The 25,048-nt window shown below is 41.8% G+C and overlaps 2 protein-coding genes across 7 annotated transcripts; both read left to right on the forward strand.

The window, feature by feature from the left end:
* Positions 1–130: 130 nt before the first annotated feature.
* On the forward strand, positions 131–15,106 carry LOC120427685 (ralBP1-associated Eps domain-containing protein 1). 4 transcript variants are annotated; one of them, XM_039592573.2, is made up of 7 exons: positions 131–478; positions 548–841; positions 8,988–9,832; positions 11,444–12,044; positions 12,102–12,270; positions 12,335–12,999; positions 13,463–15,106. In XM_039592573.2, exons 2-7 carry the CDS (start codon positions 671–673, stop codon positions 13,940–13,942), a joined length of 2,931 nt encoding a protein of 976 aa, XP_039448507.1. In that variant the 5' UTR covers positions 131–478; positions 548–670; the 3' UTR covers positions 13,943–15,106. The 4 variants fall into 4 exon arrangements, with proteins under 4 accessions (XP_039448507.1, XP_039448506.1, XP_039448508.1 ...); XM_039592572.2 differs by having other exon boundaries at positions 628–841; XM_039592574.2 differs by having other exon boundaries at positions 131–313; positions 628–841.
* A 2,700-nt stretch (positions 15,107–17,806) lies between these two features.
* Positions 17,807–21,050, forward strand: LOC120427697 (protein croquemort-like). 3 transcript variants are annotated; one of them, XM_052708424.1, is made up of 7 exons: positions 17,834–17,964; positions 18,913–19,041; positions 19,126–19,345; positions 19,408–19,713; positions 19,770–20,617; positions 20,677–20,767; positions 20,832–21,050. In XM_052708424.1, the coding sequence occupies exons 3-7, from the start codon at positions 19,214–19,216 to the stop codon at positions 20,943–20,945; spliced, it is 1,491 nt and encodes a 496-aa protein (XP_052564384.1). In that variant the 5' UTR covers positions 17,834–17,964; positions 18,913–19,041; positions 19,126–19,213; the 3' UTR covers positions 20,946–21,050. The 3 variants fall into 3 exon arrangements, with proteins under 3 accessions (XP_039448528.1, XP_052564384.1, XP_039448530.1); XM_039592596.2 differs by having other exon boundaries at positions 18,913–19,027; XM_039592594.2 differs by lacking the exon at positions 18,913–19,041 and having other exon boundaries at positions 17,807–17,964.
* The last annotated feature ends 3,998 nt before the right edge of the window (positions 21,051–25,048 follow it).

A 25,048-nucleotide genomic window follows, 5' to 3' on the forward strand; every position in this document is an offset into this window, starting at 1 on the left:
AAAACCCTCAAGAGCTAGCTCAAGAGCGACATTTAATCGAATTCACACATTTTGACATTCCGTTGCGCAAATCAACCCCATCAAGTCACACCCCTGCATCCACGCAAGTTGTCATCTGTCATCGCGAGTGAAGCAAAATGATGGCAGCAGCAAAATAACTAGTTTCAGCAGCAGCTAGAGTCATCAGGAACAAGTTTGGTGTGGCAGTGCGGAAATAGGCTGAAAATCCTTTATAAAATTGGTCCAAATTGTTTCGCGACACAGTGCATTGCATGTAAATTGTGCTAAAAATAGTGTGCGCTCGTAAGCAGTGGTGACAAATTCGCCCCTTCGTGGTGCATCTGGTGTAAAACAGTGCTTAATTTTCGAAGGGGTCGTCGGAAGACTTTTCTTCTCTCCACTCCACCTTTCCCTGCTGTTCCTATCAGGCGCTGTGCATTAAAAAAAAACTCCCCAACAGCTGAGAAAGGGAGCAGCTGTAAGTGTGCAAAAAATAAAGATAAAAAGTGTTAAAAGTGCAAATTTTGCTAATTAGCGCAATTCCTAGTGGCCAGATTTGTGCGACGCCGAGAACGACGCCCGCAAAATATCATTAAAGTGACACGAAAATTCATTCCCTCACCGCAGGATCTGGTGCAGTAAATTCCCGAAAGATTAGATTAAAAATAAAATGGATGAGCTGTCGGAGGCGGAGCTGCGCTACTACAATGATCTGTTCAAAATCTGCAGCGAATCGGCGGAGAAATCCTCCTCCAACTACGATAGCAGCGGCAAGATTCCGGCCCTCAAAGCCACCTCGCTGTTCCGATCGGCGAATCTGTCCAACGAAATAATTAACAAGGTAAGTGATATGGGAAAGAGGGCATCGCACGGCAGGGGGAAGGCTTTTGGGTTTGGTTTGGATTGCGTCAAAAACTATTACCGTATGATGAAGTTTGCTCGTAACTACCTTGCTGACTTTCAAGTCCTTTTCAGAATAAAGTTGTGTTTAGAAATAATTAGAAGCATCAAAACAGAATTTTGCCATGGTTTTGCATAAAACTCAAATTTGAACATTCAATTCCACTTGTAAGTTTTTGGGAAACAAAACATTTATACATATTAAAAAAACAAAACGTACGTCAGAAATTATCCAACTCCTACGCAGCATTGAGTTATAATCACGCAACAACGTAACATTTAAAATGACTCACATGAAAGTACAATCATTCCATACTTAGGATTTTTTCATTGGCGTTGGCATGCAATTATTAATGGTTTTATATACACAATTTGACTTTTCAAACATATATTTTCGGATCGGATTCGGATTATATCTTGATTACTTTTTCAAAACAACCAATGCGTTATGGGTTTCCTATGTACATAAGCCCTTTTGAAATATTAAGCGAGATATTATATGACTATTTATAAAATTCAAAGACCTATTTATAAAAATCAAACTTTGAAAAATATAAGTACTCAAATCGAGCTACAAGGTATTTAAATCGAGACTAAAATTGAACAAAAACCTTATGTTTGAAACACTTTAATACTTTACTAATACTTACTAAAAGCAGTGAAAACATCATAAAACCGTTGCAAATTTTTTACAGTTGCTTAAACTTCTATTTTCATTGAAATTATAAAGTTTTTTTGGAAAAATATTTTTGTTTGCCCCCTAACTTTACGGACAAATTTTGAAGGGGGGAGGGTGGGGGCTCGAAAATATGTTATACTCATGTTCAGGATGGTTTTAAATATGAACTTGTTAGGTTAAAACTTGTGATAACATCAACAACAGTTATTTGATAGTGTTGTGAATCGGAACAATACCATCTGTGCCGCATAATCCCAATAATTTCACCCTCTTTGGAGCCAAGAAAGAGCTTAACGAACGGCAGAAAGAGAGTAAAAGCGTTTTTTTTTTGAGGCGCCCGTTCTGGCTAGCTTTCGCATCCGTTGCTGCCCATTTGATTTTTTCTTGGCCGGATATAAAATCACTCGAAAAATTAAATTCTTAATTCCACCTTCACGTATACATATCGACTCAGAAACAAATTCTGAGCATACCGTCAACTGGGGCGAATTGGGACACATGGGCGAATTGGGACAGCAGTTTTAACCACGTAGAGCACAATATTTTGATTTTTCTGGTTGGTTTCGGATAGAACAGACTCAGACCAACAAAATGTGTACATCCATTTCCAAGTTTAAAACCTTTAAGTGCTCTAAACACTGCTGTCCCTATTCAGACTGTAGTCCCGATTCACCTCAGATGACGGTATGTCTGTGCGTGTGGCGGCTGTTGATAAAAAAAATGTACTGGTTTATCTCGGCACTGGCTCAACCGATTTTGTCTGTTTTGGTCTCATTCGATCCGTCTTGGGGTCCTATACTGCCCATGTTCGCATAAATGTCTAATATGCAAAAACAGCAAACTGAGAAAAACGCATTTGAAGTTTGTCCCACACATAAGGCTACGTGTTAAGTTTTCGCGAAAAAACTGGATTTCATCTTGATTTCTAGAAGTAAATGTTGATTTTGAATCAAACTGCATCAACAACTCAAAAACGATGAAAATGCATATGGGACATTTATGCGATCAGGGGCAGTATATTTCGCTATTGAAACGATATTAGGTTTTACACCGTGACGTCATTTGACAGCTCGTGTGCACTGTTTACATGGTCTTCGTCGATTGTCGACGAATTTCCCCGAACAAAATCGACGAGCGCATCGAACTGTGCTAAGTCCATGTAAACAGTGCACTCCATTCTAACCTCCAAATCGAGTCGGCGTAAAACCTAATTAACAAAAGTCCGGAAGATTGTAAAAATTGTGTTTTTTTGCAAGAAAACCGTGAAGAAAACCTACCATCATCGGGACAGGCAACACCAGCCAGCAACAGTCAAGTGTTCGGAGCTCTTCAAACTTTTCGATTTTTTCGCCGTAATTAACCGTGAATATCCGCGAGTTTGCTCATCCAGCATGCCAAGGGCCGGCCGTGGCCGAGGCAGTTCGAGTGCGGCCTCGAAAAACTCGCGAAGTTCATCTACCGGCAGAGTGCAGAAAGGTAAACACACCAACGCCGCATCGACCGCCATCGCGCACGGGAGCGTGCCCGGTAACGTCACCGATCCTTCATTTTTACACGTGTTATACCGTCCACGTGAGTCCCCAGTACGGACAAGACAATCGACCCGGGCATCCGGAAGCACTTCCGGCCCATGGCTTTCTACCTAAGGTACTCGCGATTGAGTGCGGCTGTCAAAATCGTTATCTCTGACTCTCTCACTCCACTGACACTGACATTGTTTATGTTTTTGTTTTCCTGGCACGGTCCATTGTTCGTTTGTTATTGTTTTGGTTTTAGGGGCACGGAGTCATGCACTCACACTAATGCAAAGCAAGATCGCGAGTACCTATGATATACAGCCTTGCTTCCGGCCAGCAGCAGCAGCAGTCCACCAGCACTATGACAACAACCACTTCCAACGTTCCCACCAGCAACGAATTTGAGATACTGAGTGGAGATGAAAACAACACCGACAGTGACAGCAGCAATGCCACCGCTGTCAAAAATTCGGACACGGTTCAAGAAACTGCAATCTTTCGCCCCGGTGCGTAAAGTGCGGTGAGACCCACTTCACCGAAAGGTGCAGTCTTCCGCGAAAAGAACAGCTGGGAGAAAACGCCCAGCAGCACAAAGCGCGTGTCAAGTGCGCCAATTGTGGTGGAAACCACACGGCGAATTTCCGTGGCTGTGCCGCGCGGAAAAAGGACATCGAGGAGCAGTACAAGAAGAAGAAAGCGCCAGCGTCCCGACAACCTCCGAAGACTTCGAGCTCGACCGCTGCAGCAGCTGGCGTAGGAGCGGTTCCATCGACCAACCCAGCGTTCCCTCCCGGTCGGGGAGGTTCGTACGCTAGAGTAGCCGCTTCTGGGGGCGGTTCTCCCCCGGGACAAGCTGATGTTACCGGTGATGATATCGACGCCAACATTTCAAAAAGCATCATGTACAAACCATGCGTTTTGAGAAAAACGCATTTGAATGTTGAGCATCCATTTTCAATTCCCATTTTAATATAAAAGCAAAATAAGATGTTCGAATGATAACAAACGATGAAAAACGTTGCTTTTATTGATACTTGATCATCTAAATTATATAAAACATTATTTCCGTAATTTTATTTGAGAAAAACAAACATAACATCTTTTGAAATCACCAACGTCTATATCACCCTGCTGTCATTGAGGGGGACGCTTTGTTATGATTCGTTTTTCTTCGCCGAATGTACATGGCGCTTTGTTAATGTTGCTTTTTTTTCGTCACGGGGTTCATGTAGTCTTTTGTTTGACAGGTTGACAGGGCTATATAAACAGGGACTGCTGATGGCAGAGATTTTGTTTATGTTACTTTATTTAAAATCATGATTAAACAGACTTTACTGAAGTAACTTTTGCTCATTTTTGGTGGAGAGGTAGTTTATTAGGAGTACTTTCAGAATATGCAATAACCCAGAAAGTGTCAAAATGTACATGATGCCTTTTGAAATGTTACCGTCGATATCTTCACGCTTCCTGAGTTTTTCGCCCTTGCTGGAGAGATGCTCACGCGCTTTCTTGCCTGCCGAAACGAGGCAGAACAATTCCAAGTGAGCTGATGATGAAGTACATCTACAACGGATAAGCTGCCTTGTGTAGTGAAGTTTTTCGACGTCAATAGACAAAACATAATGTGATTTAGTTTTAAGCTTTTCTATTTCTATCCTTTTCCTTAGCAAATCTAGAAGGTTTATTTTTTATTTTTTTCCTTCTCTTGCCGAATCCATTTTTAGAATATCCAATTACTTCAAAATGAATTATAGTTCAAATCATAGTTGAAAGGAACTCCAAAACTCTATTAGATTATATGAAATACGGAACTGTAAATTGATTATTTACTAATAAAATAAATTGAAATTGAAACCTACCATATTAAACATTTTTAGAAATGTATTGAAAAGTTTGATCTGACAACCCTATCAAAAGTTGTAAGCACATAAGTGCCCTGGATTATGAAGATCTAACTACCCAATCTGATGGTATGAATAATGAGTCAAATTGAGGATTCTATCATTTTATGTTTTACCAAGTTCGTACTCGAACGTTTAAAGCAGTTTTGAGAACGATGTGTCTTTTTTAAGGAGCAAGTTAGCACCATACACTTTTCCAAAAAATGTAGAGCTACTTAAAAGCAACCGAACCGACAAGTGAGGTTTTAACAAAGAGATATGAAAAAAGACAGACAGCCAAACGAGACGTGTACCGCGTTACGGGGTCAAAAATAAATTGTCAGTGTACCCTCTGTGTTAATATTGCGGCAACGTGATTAATCTGGTTTTAATATAGCGTGTCACGTGGATTTTATTAAATAGCAAATTCCAAAAAATGGTTTTTTCATACAAACTTCCACAGAAAATTTACTCTCTTTGCGCAAAGTGAGGACTGAATCATACGTTCCCTAACTTTGGGGAGTTGTTCAGGACCCCAAAAGGAACTGAAAAGTTGCTGTGCTCACAAAATTTGGACAACTTTATATTTTTGTCCCGCCCGTGTGGATCAATCGGACCGCGCACTGGACTCACAATCCAGAGGTCGCCGGTTCGTATCCCGCGGGCGCTCTAAAATTCTTTGTGTAAATATATATATTCGGCGCCGTCGCTCCGTGCCGTACTCAAACACTTAGGAGCCCAGGGCGGCGAAGTCCTTGTAGTTAAAAGGAAGACACTAGTGGTTGGTACTAGCAATGGTGGCCGACAGCTATAAAGTCAACTTCGTTTTTTTTTATATATTTTTCCATGCAACCATTTTACACCTTATTGTCCCATATAGTCGTCTTACCCCACATTCCTCTTCATAGTGTCATCTTATAGTTATGATGTTATATTAGTCGCAGGTTGAAAACCGAAGTGTTCTTAAATTTTAAGAGTTCGATGCCAACATTTCAAAATGCATCATGCACACAAAAAAAAATTACTCTAAATTTAAAAAGATCGTTCGTTGGATTAAAAGTTCACGTTGGTGAATATTCGTAGAAAGTTCAAACTTTTCAATTTAAAAGTTGGAAAGTTTTTGATACTACCATGCATTTATGGAACAAAATCGTTGTATTGGTAAAAGTATTTTACTTTTATTTGGAAAAGAAACCTTTTATGGTAAGAATACACAACATTTAGCAGTACAGGGATAATTTCAGAAAAATGTGCTTGGTTTTTTACATTTATTTAAAAAAAATTAAACAGTATGTTAGAAAAATACTTTTTTATGTATTTATCGCTTCTCCACTAGCTTCTGCTTCATACGGTACGCCACCGGTCACTTCCGAATACCTCAGTTTGGTCGGTTCCGGATGGAGGCTTCGACGCGACAGCAGTGTAACACGATGGTCACGTTTCCGGCCTCAATCAGGACAGTCTTAGAGGAGTTGGCCATTGATTCGGGAAGGGTGGTCGACGTTTCCCGGCTGGAAAGTAAAGTGCCTGAACGGGGAGTTCCCGATCCTGGAAGCGCATCCGGAACATGGAGTTGATGAGGCCCTCGGAACGGAGTTCGATTTTGAGCACGTAATCCTAATTCGTTTTTTTTTTTGGCTCTCTGTCCAGATTCATTCGGCTGAAGCTGCGCCGTCGCGACGTGAGTGTTTGTGGGCGGGAAGTTGCTAAAAGAGATGGAAAGTAAGTGAAGTTGGCTAGCCACTGCACACATTCTCAATACTCTCCGGTGCAGTAAACCGCCGGCACCGAGTGCAACATCTGCGCTGACCACCTCCGATTATGTAGCTTTTCGTCGTCCTCCTCTTCGTCGGAGGCCCATCGTGAAAATAAACTTTCGCGTACTTGTCCAAAAACCGGAAGTTAATCTTCTTCAACGCAATCTCGATGTTCACGCAACGCTTCGGCAGCGCCATCTCCTCGATGATCTCGCCCCAGTCCTCACGCGAATTGACCTTCAATCCCGGGCCACCACCACCCAATACAACCGGTGCGAATCCACATTCCTACCTCTCATCCTACAAAAACAAACAAAATCAATCACAAACCCCACAAAACACCCAAGCTTCCTTCTTAGGAATTCCGGCCGTGGAACAGCTGCAGTTCCTGCAGGAAGCTGGCCTTGTCCTTTTCGAGCACTCGACCTCGTCCCGCTCCTGCACCACCCTCCTTCGAAGGCGTTCCGCTGCTGCTGTTTGGCTCACGAAGGTTTCCGTGTCCGAGTCCTGGCTGCGTCCTAGACTCACCAGCACCACCGGACCCACCAAAGTGTTTGTTTACATTTGCGACTTAGGCGTACACGGTTACACGAGAACGTCAAAATGAAAGAAATTTTACAGTCGAATTAAAAGTAAAAACTTTTAAATCAGTGAGCAATGAGATTTTCAAAAACTGTAGCAGTAAAAGTTTTCATTTTCAAAACAAGAAAAAAACTTTTAATGTAGCAAATTTTAACAACTTTTTAATTCAAAAGTAAGTTACTTTTGTCATTACCGTAATATTTTTTTGTGTGTGTATACACCATCCTTTTTGAGAAAAACGCATTTAAATGTTGAGCATCCATTTTCAATTTCCGTTTTAAAATAAAAGCAAAATAAGATGTTCTAATGATAAAAAAAAACGATGAAAAACGTTGCTTTTATTGATACTTGATCATCCAAATTCAATAAAACATTATATCCGTAATTTTATTTGAGAAAAACAAACATAACTTCTTTTGAAATCACCAGCGTCTATATCACCCTGCTGTCATTGAGGGGGACGCTTTGTTATGATTCGTTTTTCCTTCGCCGAATGTACATGGCGCTTTTTTCATGATGCTTTTTTTTCGTCACGAGGTTCATGTAGTCTTTTATTTGACAGGTTGACAGGGCTATATAAACAGGGACCGCTGATTGCCTAGATTTTGTTTATGATACTTTATTTAAAATCATGATTAAACAGACTTTACTGGAGTGACTTTTGCTCATTTTAGGTGTAGAGGTAGCTTATTAGGAGTACTATCAGAATATGCAATAACACAGAAAGTGTCAAAATGTACATGATGCCTTTTGAAATGTTACCGTCGAGTTCTTCTTTTCAAAACCACCCTAGATAGGGTTAAAAATCTAGATCAACCGCATCTCCCTCGTACAAAATGTTGTGATGCATCGAACTTTATCAAAATCGATGCCTTCCGAGCTACGATGCCAACGAAAGTGGTTTCATAAATAAAGCAACTCAAATAAATTCAAAATTCAAATAAAAAAAAAAAAATAAAAAACATGATGCAAAATAAACAAGGTTCAACAACTTGCACCGCGCTGCTCTGCTTTTCCTGTGTCACCACTTTGATTGACTCACTACTAACCCCGAGAGTGTGTGACACGGCTTGCGCGTCGACATCCAACGCACGGGCGGAAATCAAATGATGAGCAAGCTAGAGAGACCGACGACCGACACCTGATCGGCCTCTTCTGTATTGAATAATCTGGCGCAAAGGACGGATGTGTGTGAAGAAGTGAGATGTGATGCAAGAGGAGCAACAGCAGCAGCAGGTCAATGTTGCGACCTTTTATACGTTGTTGTATGAAAGGCTGGTGCTGGTGTCGTTCGTTGTTTTATTTCATTCTCTCATCTCGCCAATTTTATTCGGAAACTGCGCGATGATGCATTCTGTACTATCTATCTACCGCTGCCGGTGGTGGTGGTTTGTGGCATATTGTTGTAGGTACATCAGTATTACTTTGCTATTTTTACGACCGCCTGCGGGACAGAGTGTGCGCCGTTACGGTTAGTACCGGTGTGTGGTACTTTATCGGAATCATTATTGTTGTTGTGCTCGCTCGCAGGTGAATAGCACTTGACGTAGTCCTCGTCGTCTTCTTCTTCGTGTTCAGGGCTTACAGCTGAGAACTTTATTAAAACCCAAAAAAAACGTTGTTTTAGTCCACAATCATTGAGCACTCTCTGGTTTGTTCTTATCACTTGCAGATAACATCGCTGGTTGGTGTTCCACAGACTGCGTTACATCTCTCGCGGCAGCAGTTTTACGGGTGTTTGAAGCTGATTGCGGCCTACCAAGCATCGGTGCCACTACGCGAGGAGATCCTAACGTCGACGATGACCCTGCCGCTGCCCCAGTTCAGTTGGATCGATTCGCCAACGACGCTTCCCCCCTCGGTCAGTAGTGCCGTGTCGGCCGCGTCAATTGCTACCGGTGGAGTCCTACCCGAACGGAACGGCCATTACGGCATCAAAAGTGGTCGAGATCTCATTGAACTGCTCGCAACAACGACGGCGACGACGGTGACGACAACCAGCAGTGGCAGCAGCAGTCGTGAACGGATGGACATCGTGTCCACGAGCGGAGGCGACGTGACCAACTCGGACCAACCCAGCACGGACTCGGAGGTGGACCACAATGACGATTCGATGCTACGGTCCGCGGAACGGCATCACATCGTGAACGTGAAGGGACACGGCGGTGGTAAGCTGGTTGGTGAGGGCACTGGCAGGAACAGTGGCGTCGGCGGGGTTGGCGGGTCGGGCTCTCCGGAAGCTTGGAGCACGGCGAGTGATAGTCCAACGCCAACGAACAGTGTAGCGGAACGGCCGTGGGCAAACCAGACCCTTTGGCAAGGACTGGTCTGCGAGGAACAGCGGCAGCTTCTCGGCACGGAGGAGGAATCTTCCGATAAGCATAGCAGCGACGAGGATCAGGAGATTGACCTGGAGTACTTTTATCAGATATCACAAACGCAGAAAGAGTACTACCTGAAACAGTTTCGGACCATCCAGCCGGACGTTCATGGGCTGGTCAGTGGACAAGTTGCTAGGTAAGTACCGTGGTAATGATCAGGCCTGCAAAAAGTTTCCAACCCAGCGTACACATGAGGCAAACCAAAATGTCAGTTCACTGCTAGCATGGGACTGCAAGCCTACTTTGTCTATTCAACCCCTGCCGCCTGACTTGTGCCGGTCGGCTGCTGGTGAATGAGAGACGTGAAAAAATGAGCTACACTCACTCAATTCGTGTCATATGACTGACTCGTAAAATCCTCTTTAAACACTATTTTGACTATTTTCAAACAATTTAATTGTTGTAGACTGTGCAAAACACTTAAAACAACCATAACTTATATTCAAAATTACATTTCCACGCATAAATACGAACTTTTTGTGTAAAAACTTGTTTCTTTATGTGTGTGCGTGCAACGTCGAATGAGCGTTGGTCGACTACTGCCTCGCATTGCAGCTGCTCAATGAGCTAGGGCACTCACGACTGCGCCGGGTTTGTTTATGTTACGGTTTTGCGTTTTAGTGAATGGATCTCAAAAATTCGTGTCAGCGTCGCCGATTTCGCGTCATGACCCCTGACATTTTCAGCGCTTCGATCGTAATTTCTTGACACGATCGAGATTTCTCGATAATCAGAATTTGATCTACCATCGACAAAGACGACTTGCCATCGAGAAATTACGACCGAAATGTGTAATAGCAATTAAAAAAAAAATCTAAATTTTATAAAAAAAATATATACATTTTAAAACATATTTTTAAAAGTTTTTTTGTTTTTTGCTAGCATTTCCAATATTTTAAGTAAAAAGAAGTATGCAGTAATGTCCCAGACTATGCCTCTACGTATTTTTTTACAATTCAACTGATAATGTTGCGATTCTAAAGCAAAAATTTGAAAAACAAGCAAAAAATGGAAAAAGTGACTGTAAAAACATGAAAAAAAAAAATAGATAGGCAAAATGTAATGATAGGAGGTGGTAGAATGAGCCAAATACTACCAAAAACATACATTAACTAAACAAGATAAATGCAAATTAAAATACTAAAAACAAAACAAGACGCATAAAACAAGAGAAGTAAAGTTTTTCGTAAAACAAAAATTGCTCAAAATTACCTCCTGAACACGGGAAAAATAAAAATTTTCGAAATAAAAATTTGGGCTGTACAGTGTTAATCAAATCCGGATCTTCCCGTGGCCCGTACTCCGGCCACCGGTCCGTGCAGTGTGATTTTTCATCGGATTACGATTAGATGAATTCAGAATTACAGAATTTTTGTATGGTCTGCTGCAAAAAATGTATTGAGACCCGTATGGACGACACCCCCACAAAGTTTATGTTGTTTCAAATATTTAAAAATATATTTTTTTTTTCGAAAATATCCCGATTTTAGCGTTTGTAATCAAATACAGTGTAACATAAATTTATTCACTTCTGTTTTGGCGTAAAAATTTGTGTCATGTGTTCATTATACACATTTTTTGAAGCTGGATCTCAAATATTTTGACAAAAATGATGTCAGGAAATCATGCTATTGATCCGATTAAAAAAAGTAATGCAATCTCACAACTTATTCCCGTTTTTCCGACACCCACCTAGGCCACCGTCGTTTCAAATGCGCATTGCTCAATATCCTTCTCCTTTTTTTAGGGTATTTTTCGAAAAATCTCGTATCCCCATCGAGGAGCTACGCCACATTTGGCAAATGTGCGACGTGACCCGGGATGGGGCGCTAAACCTGGCCGAGTTTACTGCCGCCATGCACTTGGTGGTCCTGCGACGGAACAACATTCCCGTTCCGGCCTCCCTGCCACCGTGTCTGATGCCAACGCTGCTGCAGCATTCACTATTTGCTGGCACGGGAGGAGGCAGCTTGCCGAAGCAGCATAGTGGAGGTTCTGCTTCCGGTGTGAATAGTGCCGGGGGTGATGCCTCAGGGAACCACGTGCGGGAATCTCAGCCTGAGGAGGCCGACCTGCTTCATCTGGAGAGCGACGATAACACTGATAGTGCTGGCAAGGTATCGAGTCTGGTTGATACGAAAGAATACAAGCGGATTTTGCCCCATCCGGAACCGCTGAAGTTTGGTCACTCGAAAAGCAACGCCGGCGAATCGGAGAGTCCTCCGACGATCTCATCGACCACGGGAAGTGTAAAGGTAGCTAGTGGTCGGAAAACACCGACCAACATTGCATCGCCTCCGTCGCAGGCCAGCAAGCCGATTACTCCTCCAAATACGTTGAACAATAAGGTGGGTTCGGAACTCGTCAACGCAGCATTTCTTTAAATTTACATTTCTTCGTTTCAGGATTGGAACACCTCCAGTAAAGAATGGACCAAATTCACGGAATCTCCTACATCAAATGTATCTAGTCCTGGGCCAAAGCCGGTAAACTTTGACATGCAGCGTACAACGCAGGCAATTGAGTCCAATCCACAAATTCTACATCCAGTGCCACTTCGTGTAACTCCTGTCGGTAGGGTGTTTCCCACTGTCGTTCAATAGCAGCAAACCTTCTCACACGGTTGATTTCCTTCCAGGTGCGGAAGCCGCCGTCGCCGACAGTAGCAGCCTAGTTTACAGCGTCGCCGGCGATGGTGGAGTGCTGATCGTACAACGGGACGACGGCAGTCCGAAGCAGCAGCTAGCGCACCAGCAGCAGCTACATCCTCAACACATACAAACTCCACGCGATTCGCTGACCAGCGGTGATTTGCGCGCCATTCAGAGACCCCAGCCGAAGAAACCCCCGTCGAAGGGTTTCGGAGCAATTCCGCCGCCACCCCAGCGGGAACCAAGTATTACGTCAACGACCGGAGGCGTCGAGCCGGCACCAGCAATGACCACCTCGCTCGATCCGGCCACCTTCAACAGTATCATCAACAGTACCGCCACGGTGGCCAGCTATCCGGTCGCCGTTTGCAACGTAACGAACAGTGCCAGCAACAAGAAGGATCAACCTCCGCCACCGTTGCCACCTCCCAGGCCGACCCAGCATCGGCACACCCGGAGCAGCAGCCTAGATCTGAACAAGCTGAAGCTGAGCAACGCAAACGCAGCACTTACGAAGCAGCTCGAGGACCAAATGCGGATGCCTCCGCCGCCGGAAGTCCCGCCGCGTGTAACTCCCACGGCTGAGAACCATCCCGGGTTTGCCGATTTCGCACAATTCCCCAACTCGATGGCGCCCGACGGAACACGATTGGTAAGCATCTCTGTAATTTTTTGTTGCTGCTCTAGCAGTGATGAAATCAGTCCTTCCTTCATCATCGTTGATCGGAAGGCACGCCGCCGGTTGTGCTCGTCGAAGTTATTGTGTTACAAAATAACATGTTAATTTCAGTCGCTTGCAAGCAGGTTTATTCGTGTGTTTTTCAGTTATTTTCGTTTTTGAATCGTGATTTTGGGCGTCCATTTTGTGGAGTGATAAGTGCTTATAATTCTCCCAGTTTCAACGATCGATTGCGAGCAGCGGATCGCGCGTTTAATTTGTCTTGCGTAGTGTTTTTTTTTAGTATTTTTGTTTGTTTACTATAGTTTTCGATAGAAATGAGCCAAATTTTCTAGATACAGGCCAGTTGTATGGCTCCGGGAATTTTAAAATGGAAATCTGGTTATAACCATGGGACCTCACCCACCCTGTGTCTAATCCTCGCTCCTTTTCACAGAGTTCTGCGGAAAACAACGTCACCACGATCCACCTGGACGCCAGCGGCAACATGACCCATTCGACGCGTGGCGGCAGCTTAACCGGTGGCGGCGGCGGTCCCTCAATCCAGACGGCACCCCACAACAGTGCCTTCGAGGTGTACCGGAAGCCGTCGCAGCAGCAGCTTCGTGGATCTCAATCGCCAACGCAGCCGCCGCCACCGCCCCTGGTTGCGTCGCGCAGTGTCGAGTCCTCGTCGCACGAGTACGAGAAGCGAATCTCGCTGCTCAGCGATAGCCTACGCCACGTGCGCTTCAAGGGCAGCGAAAAGGCGCACGGACCGGACGTGCTGAAGCACCTGAAGGAGCAGAACCTGCTGCTGTTGAGGATATGCAGCGACCTGAGCGAGGAACTGTTGCAAATCCAGCAGAAGCGGGAAGATATCCGGATAAAGATCGAACTGCAGGAGCAGAACCTGGGAAATGGGCCAAAACCGTAAGCGCCGGGGTCGTCGTCGTCTTCGTTAATTGTTGATTTGATTGGTGAACCAAAAGTGTAAAATTTGATGTAAAATATCGTAGTGCAGCATGTCCTCAAATCTTGGTCCCCCACGCAATGTTAGGCGCTTTTCATCCAACAACCAGCAGAACGCGTGTGTTTGTGTTGGTTGGTTGGTTGGTGTAGCTCTGTAAACGCATTAAAATCTAACGATTAAAAGAAAAACATTTTTAAACACTGTTAGCAACTGTAGTCTAAGCCAAAAGTAAAATTAAAACCGGATATTTTAAAATGCGAACATTACAAAAAAGTAACTCTTTGCGTGATCGTACTGAAAAGAAATATTGAGAATTGCTAGAAGGCGGAGCGACCTCGATTCGCAGTGAATGTCAACACTCATGTTTGTTTATTATCAGGTTCTTTTTGAAAAGAAAATAAATATTAAAATATATTGAACAAATGTTACACGCTCGAACCCTACGCATTTCCGTATTTATAAAAAAAAACACAAACACAATAAATCCAACGGTTTGGTTGACCTAGTTGTATGACACGAGAGGTATATCGAAACTAACTAAACTGTGAAACGAGCTGATGATATAGTTTAGTGTACGTTGATTGTGCTAAGCATCCTGAACGATCTGAATACAAAGTAATGAATGACCCTTTTTTTCGAATGTGTTGCTAATGATGGTTGTATGAGCGGAAACAATAAGAACAAGAAAAAAACACACATACACACCCATACACAGAGATACTTATTTTTATAAAGATGTATAAACTATTTAAATCTATTTTTAAAAACGCTTCTCTTGAAAAAAACAAAAGCTCTTTGAGACAGCGAAGCAGAAAAAATAAAACGAAGTATTATCTTTACGGAAAAGGATTCTCTCTCAAGAGAGAGACTTGCGAGGTTCTAAAATGGATTATAAAACAAAAGTTATTCCAAGATCCCCCATTTCATTGTCAAGCGTCAGCGTTTTAAATATTTTTACTTTAGTTAGAAAGCTAACCACTCGAACAAAACAACCATTATATCAATCAAACAAAACAAAACACAATGTAAACGCGTAATGTTTAGTATATCTTAGCTTTTGATCTATCTACAAAATAAAAAAGAAAACAAGAAAGAGCTCAAAGCCGATGATGTTATGATTGTACGACACATTTGGAGTTTTTGATTTTTTTTGTGGTTGAAAGAAAGTCCCAACTATCTCGAACTAACCATGGGTCTTTCTCCGCCAACACCGCCAAAACTTTGTCCCAAGGGATAACTTTTGTCCCTGATCATAAATTCGAACTTCAGTTTTCGATATCTCGTGACCGAGGGGCGGCACGACCCCTTCAATTTTTGAACATTATAAAAACACGCGTTTTTCAATCATTTGCAGCCTGAAATGTTGATGGTTTGGAAATTTGGTGTCAAACGTACTTTTATGTAAAATTGGCCAATGTAATTAAACCAATTATTTGACGTTTAGGGTGGTACTATCCGAAATAGGGTGTAAAAACGGAACGGCTGAACCAATTTTAGCTCACCGTTGGGCTTTTAATGACAAATACTAAATACAACTAACAGATCCTATTCGAAAATCTGTATCTTCAGAAGGAATTTTCTGATCGATGTGATTGATGATTCGGCGGAGTTGTCATTGTTTGAATATTATTAAAAAACGTTACTTAATCCACCTTCAGGTGTTTGGTGCCTTCCTTGCATTCATAAAGTGAATACACTACACAGCCTCAAAAAAGTGTATAAATAACACTTATTTTTTTATCAAAATATCTGAGATCAGGCTTCAAAAAAGTGTATTAAAAGCACTAAAGTACTTATAACTTTTGATAGGGTAGTCAGATCTTCAATCTTTTGGGCTCATTGGAAAGGTCTTTGATTACCTATCCAACGATGGGTCGCATGGTAGATCAAGAAAACTTGTTCATCAACATATTTGAGATTCAGCCTCAAAAAATTGTATAAATAGCCGTTAAGTGCTCATAACTTTTGATGGGGTTGTCAGATCTTCTATCTTTTGAATGCGTTGGAAAGGTCTTTCAAATACCTTTCTAACAATCTATAGCATGACGGAGTTTCTGACAAAAACCACCCTTTTTACAATCTTCCGAAGTTTAGCTGAAATAGTTTTTTAGCATAACTTTTGAAGTACTTTTCTAAGCTTCATACAATTAACTAGGGTCTTATGGGACCCCAAGGCGGATCGAATGAGTCCAAAACGGTCCAAATCGGTTCAGCCAGTCCGGAAATAATCGTGTGCATATTTTTCGGTGCACGGACTCACATCCAGACACACGCACAGACATTTGTTCAGAATTTGAATCTGAGTCGATAGGTATACGTGAAGGTGGGTCTACGAGGTCGAATAAAGAAGTTCATTTTTCGAGTGATTTTATCGAGGTTTTTAAGCGAAGATGGCGTTCGAATGGTGAACGCCCGAAATGTCAAAATCACGCAGTGGTACCAACATTACGGAAAAAGTGTGCCAAGGCATGACAGCCACATTTTTACTGCGCCATCTTCGCTTAAAAACCTGGATAGCCTTTCCTCATTGAGGTGAGGAAGGCAAAATAGGTAAACGGGATTTTTTTTTTTTAGATTTTGAAATTCTAGATTAAATTTTCAAAACAACCTATCCCTCATGGGTTTCCTATGCAGATAGGGCCTTTTGAAAATTTAATCGAGAATTATCTTTTTTTTTTCACAAAAAAGGTTAACGTTTTCCAAAATCCGTATTTTTTTAAATTTTTTTTGCACACATTTATTTTTCTTGAAAATAAACAGACTTGAGTACAATTTTTTGCTTTAAAATGTCTGAAATAGCTATTATTTAAGATATTTTGAAACAGTTGTTAGGAAACTTTCAATTGAAAAAAAAAACATATCAAAACGAGTTGAAAATTTTGATTTCAATTTTAAAAAGTAATTAAAATGGTCGTATCTTTCCAGTTGACAGTATTTTCGAGATTTTGTTCGAGCTACTGGTAAAAATATTACTTTTTAAATAACACATCACTTTTAGGTGCATTATACATGAAAACAAAAATTAAGTACTTGTTGGTTTTAAATTTGATTCTTCATCTAGAAACTTGTTCGGAAAATTACGACTTGTTGACAAAAAATCGTTCAAAAATATTCGAAAATAATTATCTTGCGTAATCCCGTTTTATGTGAAAATAAAAAAAAAATTTGAAATTTTTTTTCTGATCGATGCTGCATTTTGTAAGAAAAATTAGGGTTTGAAGGGATGAATTTTATATAAAGAAGTTATACAGCCTATAAACAATAAAACTTTTTTTTTCGCATATTTTGGGTCAAATTGAGTTAACAACGCCATTTTGTGCAGGCTTCAATGTCTCAACTCTTGTTCTCAGATGGCAAGATGAAAATTATTGTTTAATTAAGTAGCGTCATCAGGGGTGACAATGGTTTGGAGGGTAAGATTGGTTCATACAAATTTCTGCATTTTTGTATGATCTAATCTCACCCTTTAGACCCAATGTCATCCCTGCTGACGGTACACAATTTGTGATAATACAAATATGAAAACTGAGTGGTTATGCGAGATGATCATAAATTTATAATTCACACATTGGAAGAAACATTTGCCAACTGCAATACATTCGATCAGTTAGACTACTAAACTGATGTTACGGATTGATGGAACGAGGCCAGGTAAATGCCACAACGCTGCCGTTTATTCTACAAAAGTAAATGTTTTCTACGCGGGGGCCTGAGTTCGTGATAACTTATCACAAGACGATCTAAATGCCTCCTGTTCTATCGATACCCGATAGATAAGATCTGATATGGGGTTTTGTTTTATTGTATTTACCCCCGGACAACGGAGACGCGGTAGTTAAAAGCGATTACCACTGGTCAAAGCTAATTCAGTGCTAAAACGCCCATGCGTGTCAGCAGCCGTGTCCACTTCAAGTGTTCGGACTAAAACATTATTCGACGAAACGAATGGAACGGATTTCTTCTACGAACCCCCAACGGTGATACAGGTATGACGTGACAATTTCGGTAATTATTTAGCACCCTAAGTATCCATTTTTTATTTGTTGTGTTTATCAAAAAAAAAAATGGTAGGGGAACGGCATGCAATTCCATCGTGCACCTAATGTTGACATATCAGCACTTTGGCGTTCGATTACACCTTCTAAAAAGTGTTTTCAAAACATGTTTTTTCAAGTCAGAACTTTTTGAACTGAATTAGAACCGAGTTCTCAATTTGTCAAACATGCAAGAATTTGGTGGAAATGACTTTTGAATACATAAAGTTTTGGCTTTAAATACAGAATAGAAAATTTGAATTAAAAAATAAATAACCATATGAAAAATGTTTGAGCGTAATTTTGTTATTTTTTTTATGATGCATTTTGGATCAGTATCTTAAAGTTTCTTCGAAACAAACATGGCGACATATAGCCGCCCGGGAAATGAACGATGATACCTTTTAACACCTTAGGCGGTATACACGCTTGGTAAGGGACTGGTCAAGGAAAATTACGACAAGCGGCAGCGAATGCAAACCAGAGAGGATGAAGAAAAGCTCCAATAAATCGTTCACTCTCCTTTGTTCCGCTGTTCGTAGGGCTATTTCTTGACCCCTTTTGCTTGGGAGGAGCATCGTCGAAAATGTTGATAGACTTGAAAACAACGTGCAGAGTAGTGTACATTTCTAAATCACCTTATTTACGATTTGAAGAACAATGGTTCTGTATTTAGATTACCAGCAAAAAAATCTTATCAGTTTGGTAATTTCCAAATAATCCAGCTTCCCGCGATATGTACTCGATATGTACATTAGGTAACACGGGCTAGGTACAGGTTCACAGTTCAAGGCTTACGGTCTTAAGCAATCACCAATTTCACAAATGCATCATCTCTGTATACATAATCTTAATTGATTTATAGTCAATCGGTAAAACGAGCTTTAAATGTACCAACAGTTTGATTGGCAACCTCTGTGGGGCCCCAACCGAGATAAGCTCCACCCAGATTACGGTCTGAGTTACCCCCTTCATCGATACCCACAATTTCCCGCCATATCTACGTACGGCCATTGTAAGGAGACGACGGTTGGTGACCGAAGCAAGAAAAATTTGACTGCCATATCTCGGCTGGATTTCGGCACGGGATTAACCTTCGAATTGGTATTTCAGGAAAAAGTGCGACTCGCCGCTTCGACTTGACTCACTTAAGGTCAGACGTCTGAGGCGTGTTGACCACGGACAATCAGCAATCAACAGGATGTGCTGCTGCTGCAACTGTTCCAACACCGCGAAGAAAGTAGGGACCTGGGTGGGTGTGGTCGGAATCTTCGCCTTGGCCGCATTCTTCGGGTTCGGATGGCCGGCGATTGTGAATTCGGTGGCGAGAAGTGTAATATGAGAAGTGAGGTACTTAACTGTTCATGGTCATGCTTAAGTCGTTGTTGTTTGCAGGAATTTGTGATGCAGCCTGGTTCAGAAGTGTACGAAAACTGGCGAAAGCCCGAAGTGCCAATGTATTTCGACATTTACTTTTGGGACTGGACAAACCCGGAGGCTATTACGGATCCCAACGTTCGACCAAACTTTGTCCAGCGTGGCCCGTACGTCTTCCTGGAGACTCACGACAGGGCTAACGTCAACTTCAATACCGATGACACGATAACCTTCCAGCAGAAGCGCACATGGCACTACATTCCGGAGCAGTCAACTGGAGATTTCTACACCGATAGGGTGACCACTCCTCATACGATTCTCATGGTAATGATCTTGGGAGGGTTGAATAGAATAGTAACTAATAGCTCAATTTCTTACAGACGGTCGGCAAGTTGGTAAAGGAGATGAACGACCCAATGTTGACAGGACTGCTCGACATTATAATCAATGCCAACAACTTGGTTGATGGCATTGCATATCCGAACGTTCTCGTGAAGGACATTCTCTTTGACGGAGTCGAAGATAGGCTTTTGGCGGCACTTCAAGGACTCCTTGCTGAGCTGCCCGATTTGGCCGGAGAGATTGAGCTTCCCGATTGGGACGGTTTCGGGTACTTTATCGAGCGAAACACCAGCGTAGAGTACGACGGAATCTTCCGGATGCGAACCGGAACGGACTCGTGGACAGCTACCGGCCAAATGGTCACCTGGAACAACGCACCTACGGTCCCACACTACCGTGGAGTCTGCGGCCAAGTCCGTGGCTCAACCGGCCAGGTGAACCCTCCGATGACCAGCTCCCAAATCAACAACCCCGGAGACTTTATCCTCTTCATTACCGATTTGTGCAGCGCCCTCACCCTGAAGTACGACGGTGATTTCGTGCTGAACGATCTGGAAGGCAAGGTCTGGGTCGGCGATAACCGTGTCTTCGACAACGGACACACCTTCCCGGAAACGGAGTGCCAATGCACGGCCCCGGTGGACCAGTGTCCGGCCCTTAAACCCGGCATGTTCGACGTATCCGGATGTAACTTCGGAGCTCCGCTGTTGGTCAGCTTCCCACACTTCTATCTGGCCGACCCGAGCTACCTGAATCGGGTATCCGGATTGAGCCCGATGCGCAATGCCCACGAGTTCCGCTACGCACTGCATCCGTTCTCCGGAATCCCAATGACCGTTAACGGCCGCTTGCAGTACAACGTTGACGTTAAGGATTACGGCCTAGCGTAAGTGTTCAGCTTCATTACTCTTCAAACAAACAGCCCTAAAAACTACATCCTTTCAGTGTAACGAACGGAGTTCCGGACGTTGTGATGCCGGCGTTCTGGGTCGAACAACGGGTCGTGCTCACGCAAGATGTCATCGACGACTTAGTGGTAAGCCAAACAAAAATATCAAATTTTGAGCAATCAATTAATATATCATTTCCTCTTGCAACAGCAAATCGATACCCTGCGGAATGCTGGAATTTACACCGCGTACGCGCTTCTCGGTGTGGGAGTTCTAGCCTTTGCCGTGGCACTCTACTTTACGCTGGCCGTGTGGAAGGACTGAAAGGTGTAACAGTGGGACCGATCAACACTAATTTATAGGTTAAAGCTGGTTTTTGCTAGGTGAATAAAGTTTTGTTTTAAGAATTATACAACAGTTTCAGATTTATTTCCCTTTTCTATTTGTTTTACTTTTGCAACCCGTCGACAAGCCATCTAAGCTACAATGCTAAGCAGAAAGTGGTAAACAAACAAACATTTTCCATATCTCACCCTCTATCATTGCTCATAGTGTAATGAAATTCCGATTTATTAGATGGCATTCACAAATTATTTTTTTTTTTGCTACAGGATATGAGCATATGTGAGAATGAAGAGCTCCGATCCCTGGGTTGTTTCTCGTTAGTTAGGTTCTGACTTGTGCTAAAACTCAAAAAATTTCTGTAAATTGGGAGAGATACAAAAAGACGATCAAGTCCTCACTCTCGTTTGCTTATGTTGTCTAGAATATAGGGGAGAGTGGAGAGACTTGATCCACGGGGACACTTGATCCCAAGCCTGTATCTCTTTAGCATGTGAGTAAAAATTAGCTCTTTTCTAGAAAGTTAAATTAAAAAATGTTTGGATTGAGTTTCACACATTTTTCTAAAAAGTGTTGCAAAAAACTTCAAGAGATCTTTTTTCTTTATTTTGATATGCATAGAAAACACTTTGAAAAAATTCTAAAAAATATTTTTTAGCATCAATTATTTAATAAACTTATCAACTACAAAACTTTCGCATACATTTATCGTCATACTATTTTTACAATCAACCTCAAGCTTAATCAATTGGTTTAGTTTTTCGTACATAGTTTCCTTTAGTATAGTTGTAGGTACATGACTTACTGCAGTTTTGAACTATTTTTGAAATGTTTTGTAAACATAAATTACCAGCTTTTGTAACGTGATCAATTTTTGTCTCAAAAAAAATATATTTTAAGTTTTTTAAATATTTTACATACTATACTTGTTCTATTTTGAACACAAACGTACAGGTTTTATGTGAAATTGCTGTAACCTATAGCAAATCCCTCTCCCCGTGCCATACCTTCACACTTAGGAGACCCGGGAGGCGAAGTCTTGTCGCAAAAAGAACGATACACGCCTGTGGATCCGTTGACGAAACCGCAAGGTTGAAGAGGGCCACATTATAAGGTGTTACGTCGATTCCGTTTTCTATAGCAAATCAAAAGTTTGTATGAATAAGAAACATTTTGCTTAAGATTTCTTCAAAATGTTGAAAGAGGGATCAAGTTACGCCTAACATTTTGAAAATGCCGATATAATTTTTTTTTTCCAAACGCTTGACATGATTCGAAGAGTTCATCTGATAAAATATTCTTATCAGCCAAACATAGTTGAATCACAGACAAACAGACGTGACTCTTCATACAAATTATTTTTGAAATCCATCGTCCTTCATCAAACCACCATATAACGACGACGCCAGCGCTGCCTGGTGAGCTGATGCCGAAGCGCAGCCCAAACATACCAATACAAACCCATTACTGTCCTGTGTCATGTCAGTGTATGCGTGAGACAAGCAAGCCTCAACGATTGTAAACATCAACAGCTGATTGAAATAATTGTTGTTTCTGATCGTCAGTACTCGATGAAATAATAGTAAAAATTAACACCGACGGCCGAAGATGACGGTGGGTCGGTTCCGTTTTCAATGGCAGAACCTCATGAGCCAAATCATGCGGCAGCACCAGCAACGACGCACCACAACCGCAACGACAGAGACCAAACCACTGGTCCTCCCCGTTGCTTCCAAGTTTTGTCCAACATTCCTTCTCCATCGAAACCTCGAACCATTACTCCTGACACCATCATCAACAACAACAAAACATCATCATCAACAACAACAAAAACACATCACACACACTGAGAAAAGACGGGTGAGCTGTCACGACAGCAGCGCCATCAGCGCCGGGTGAGTGGATGCCGAAGCTAAATTGCATTTGAAATAACCGTTTTTGGCTCGGTTATTGAAGGACGATGGTTCCGCACTCGAGTGTCCCGTCTGTTTGTCTGTGGTTGAATGTTTAAGCTTTCAATTCATGCAAAACGTTCATAGTTTTGTGAGTTTCCCATAAATGTATGTATGTATGTATGATCCCCAAACCCGCAGGCAACTTGGTCCCGAAACACATGTGAGCGCTAGGTGAACAATTCGATCATCTTTTACTCCGTAATCTGTACACCCACGTGCATAAGTTTTTTCGCACGAATTTTTATGCTACAAATACCGGCGCATAGAACAAAATGGTTTCCCGCTTCCCTCCCCAAGCGCCGGTAATTTGTAGCGGGTGTAGGGACACTTTGCATAAACGCCCTTGTTCCCATCAAGTCACTGAGGGTATGGAGCGACGAGAAATTAATAAGCATGCCCCCCAGTCAAACCTTTATTAGAGAAGCAGGCAATCCACAACTCACAGCGAACACCCAAGGGAACACCCTACCGCGTATTTAGTGGAAATTGGCGTAGTTAGTCTTTAGTAGAATGAGTGAATGTTAGCGTATAAGTGAAAGTTTTTTTTTTTGTACTATAACAAGAACGGGCTCACCAAATTATGCATCTTCAATACCAGCTTCATCTTCAGTATCAGGAGTGGTCCGATTTGATTAACTTCCGATCCGTCGACAAACTTGAAACAGCCAGATGGTTGATGATACAAATTTTCGCCGAGTTTGAAAACGTCACCGACGGACCCAATGGTTGTTCGAGGAAACGCACCAGATGAAGATCACCATCCGCCGATGAGATCCAGAAAGATGTGCTCCTGAAGTCACGCTGGAAACCACCGTCAGGACGCCTTTACCGCGACCACCACCTTCTCCACTGGATAACGGCAGAAATAACGGCACTTTTTGAAACGAAATTGTGGGAGGAAATTGACAGCGAAGGCTTACTTCGATCCAGTCCCCCCACTCTCCCATAAACATGCAAAAAAATAAATTAAAAGACTAAAATTTACTAAGAAAAGGAAATTTGTTTAAAAAAATTAAGCAAACAATTCAAATCGCACAATATTATTATAATCATTCCAGTACTATCGTATATGCTTTGAAATCGAGAAAGAATAGTTCAAATAAAAGTAAATAAGCCACTTTTCATTTTGAATTTCACGAAAAAAACGTTACTTAATCCACCTTTAAGTGGTTGGTGCCTTCCTCTCATTTATAGAGTGATTCCAACCCCCCTAAAGTGTCCACATGGTTTATGGATCGCCCCTAACGTGATCGCAGCACCAAAGAGGTCCTAATAAAAATAAGTGATGAGTAAAAAAATAGACTGCCTACAGACTTTTTGTCAAGATTGTACATACACCGCCGTGGGGAAACAGATTGAGGTTATGTAAATTTAGAGCATTTTTTAAACTGCTTGTAATTTTAGATAGGTAAGTCAGATCTTGAAAATTCTTAATCCACAAGAAAGGTCATTTCAGAACCTTTCTAAAAATATATAATATGGCAGGTTTTCATGCAAAAACCACCCTTTTTTGCAAATTGTGAAATTTATATGCAGCAGTTTTTTAAGCATAACTTTTGATGTGCTTTACTAAATCTTATAAATTTCAATAGGGACTTATGGGACCCCAAGACGAATCGGAAGTGGCCAATACGGTCAAAATCGGCTCAGTCACCTAGTCAAATCAAACCGAATTCTGAAACGGAATCTAATTAGAATCGTACACAAATTACGTTTCAAACGCAACAACAAGTTAACTGGGCAGAGAGACGAGATATTCCAGTGACATTGATTCGGTACACATGTCTACATACAGCCAAACACACAGACATTTGCTCAGCTGGTGATTCTGAGTCAATATGTATAAATAACGGTATGTCTAGGAGTTTTAATTAAAAAGTTATTTTTTCGAGTGATTTTATAGCCTTTCCTCAGTAAGGTGAGGAAGGCAAAAACTGTAAAAGTGTTGTAACAATGCCACTCAGCTTAATAAGCCGACTGATAAATTGTTTTGAAATTTTGTTTATCTGAGCCGACTGATAAATTGTTTTGAAGTTGTGTTTATCTGAATTTCAAGTCTTGTTTCGACTTTTTGAGGAATCATTTTGTTGCTTTCTGCAATTGGGAGAGTTTCACATACATTTGTATAAT

The sequence above is a fragment of the Culex pipiens genome, chromosome 2 (assembly GCF_016801865.2).
Source record: "Culex pipiens pallens isolate TS chromosome 2, TS_CPP_V2, whole genome shotgun sequence".
Taxonomy (NCBI): domain Eukaryota; kingdom Metazoa; phylum Arthropoda; class Insecta; order Diptera; family Culicidae; genus Culex; species Culex pipiens.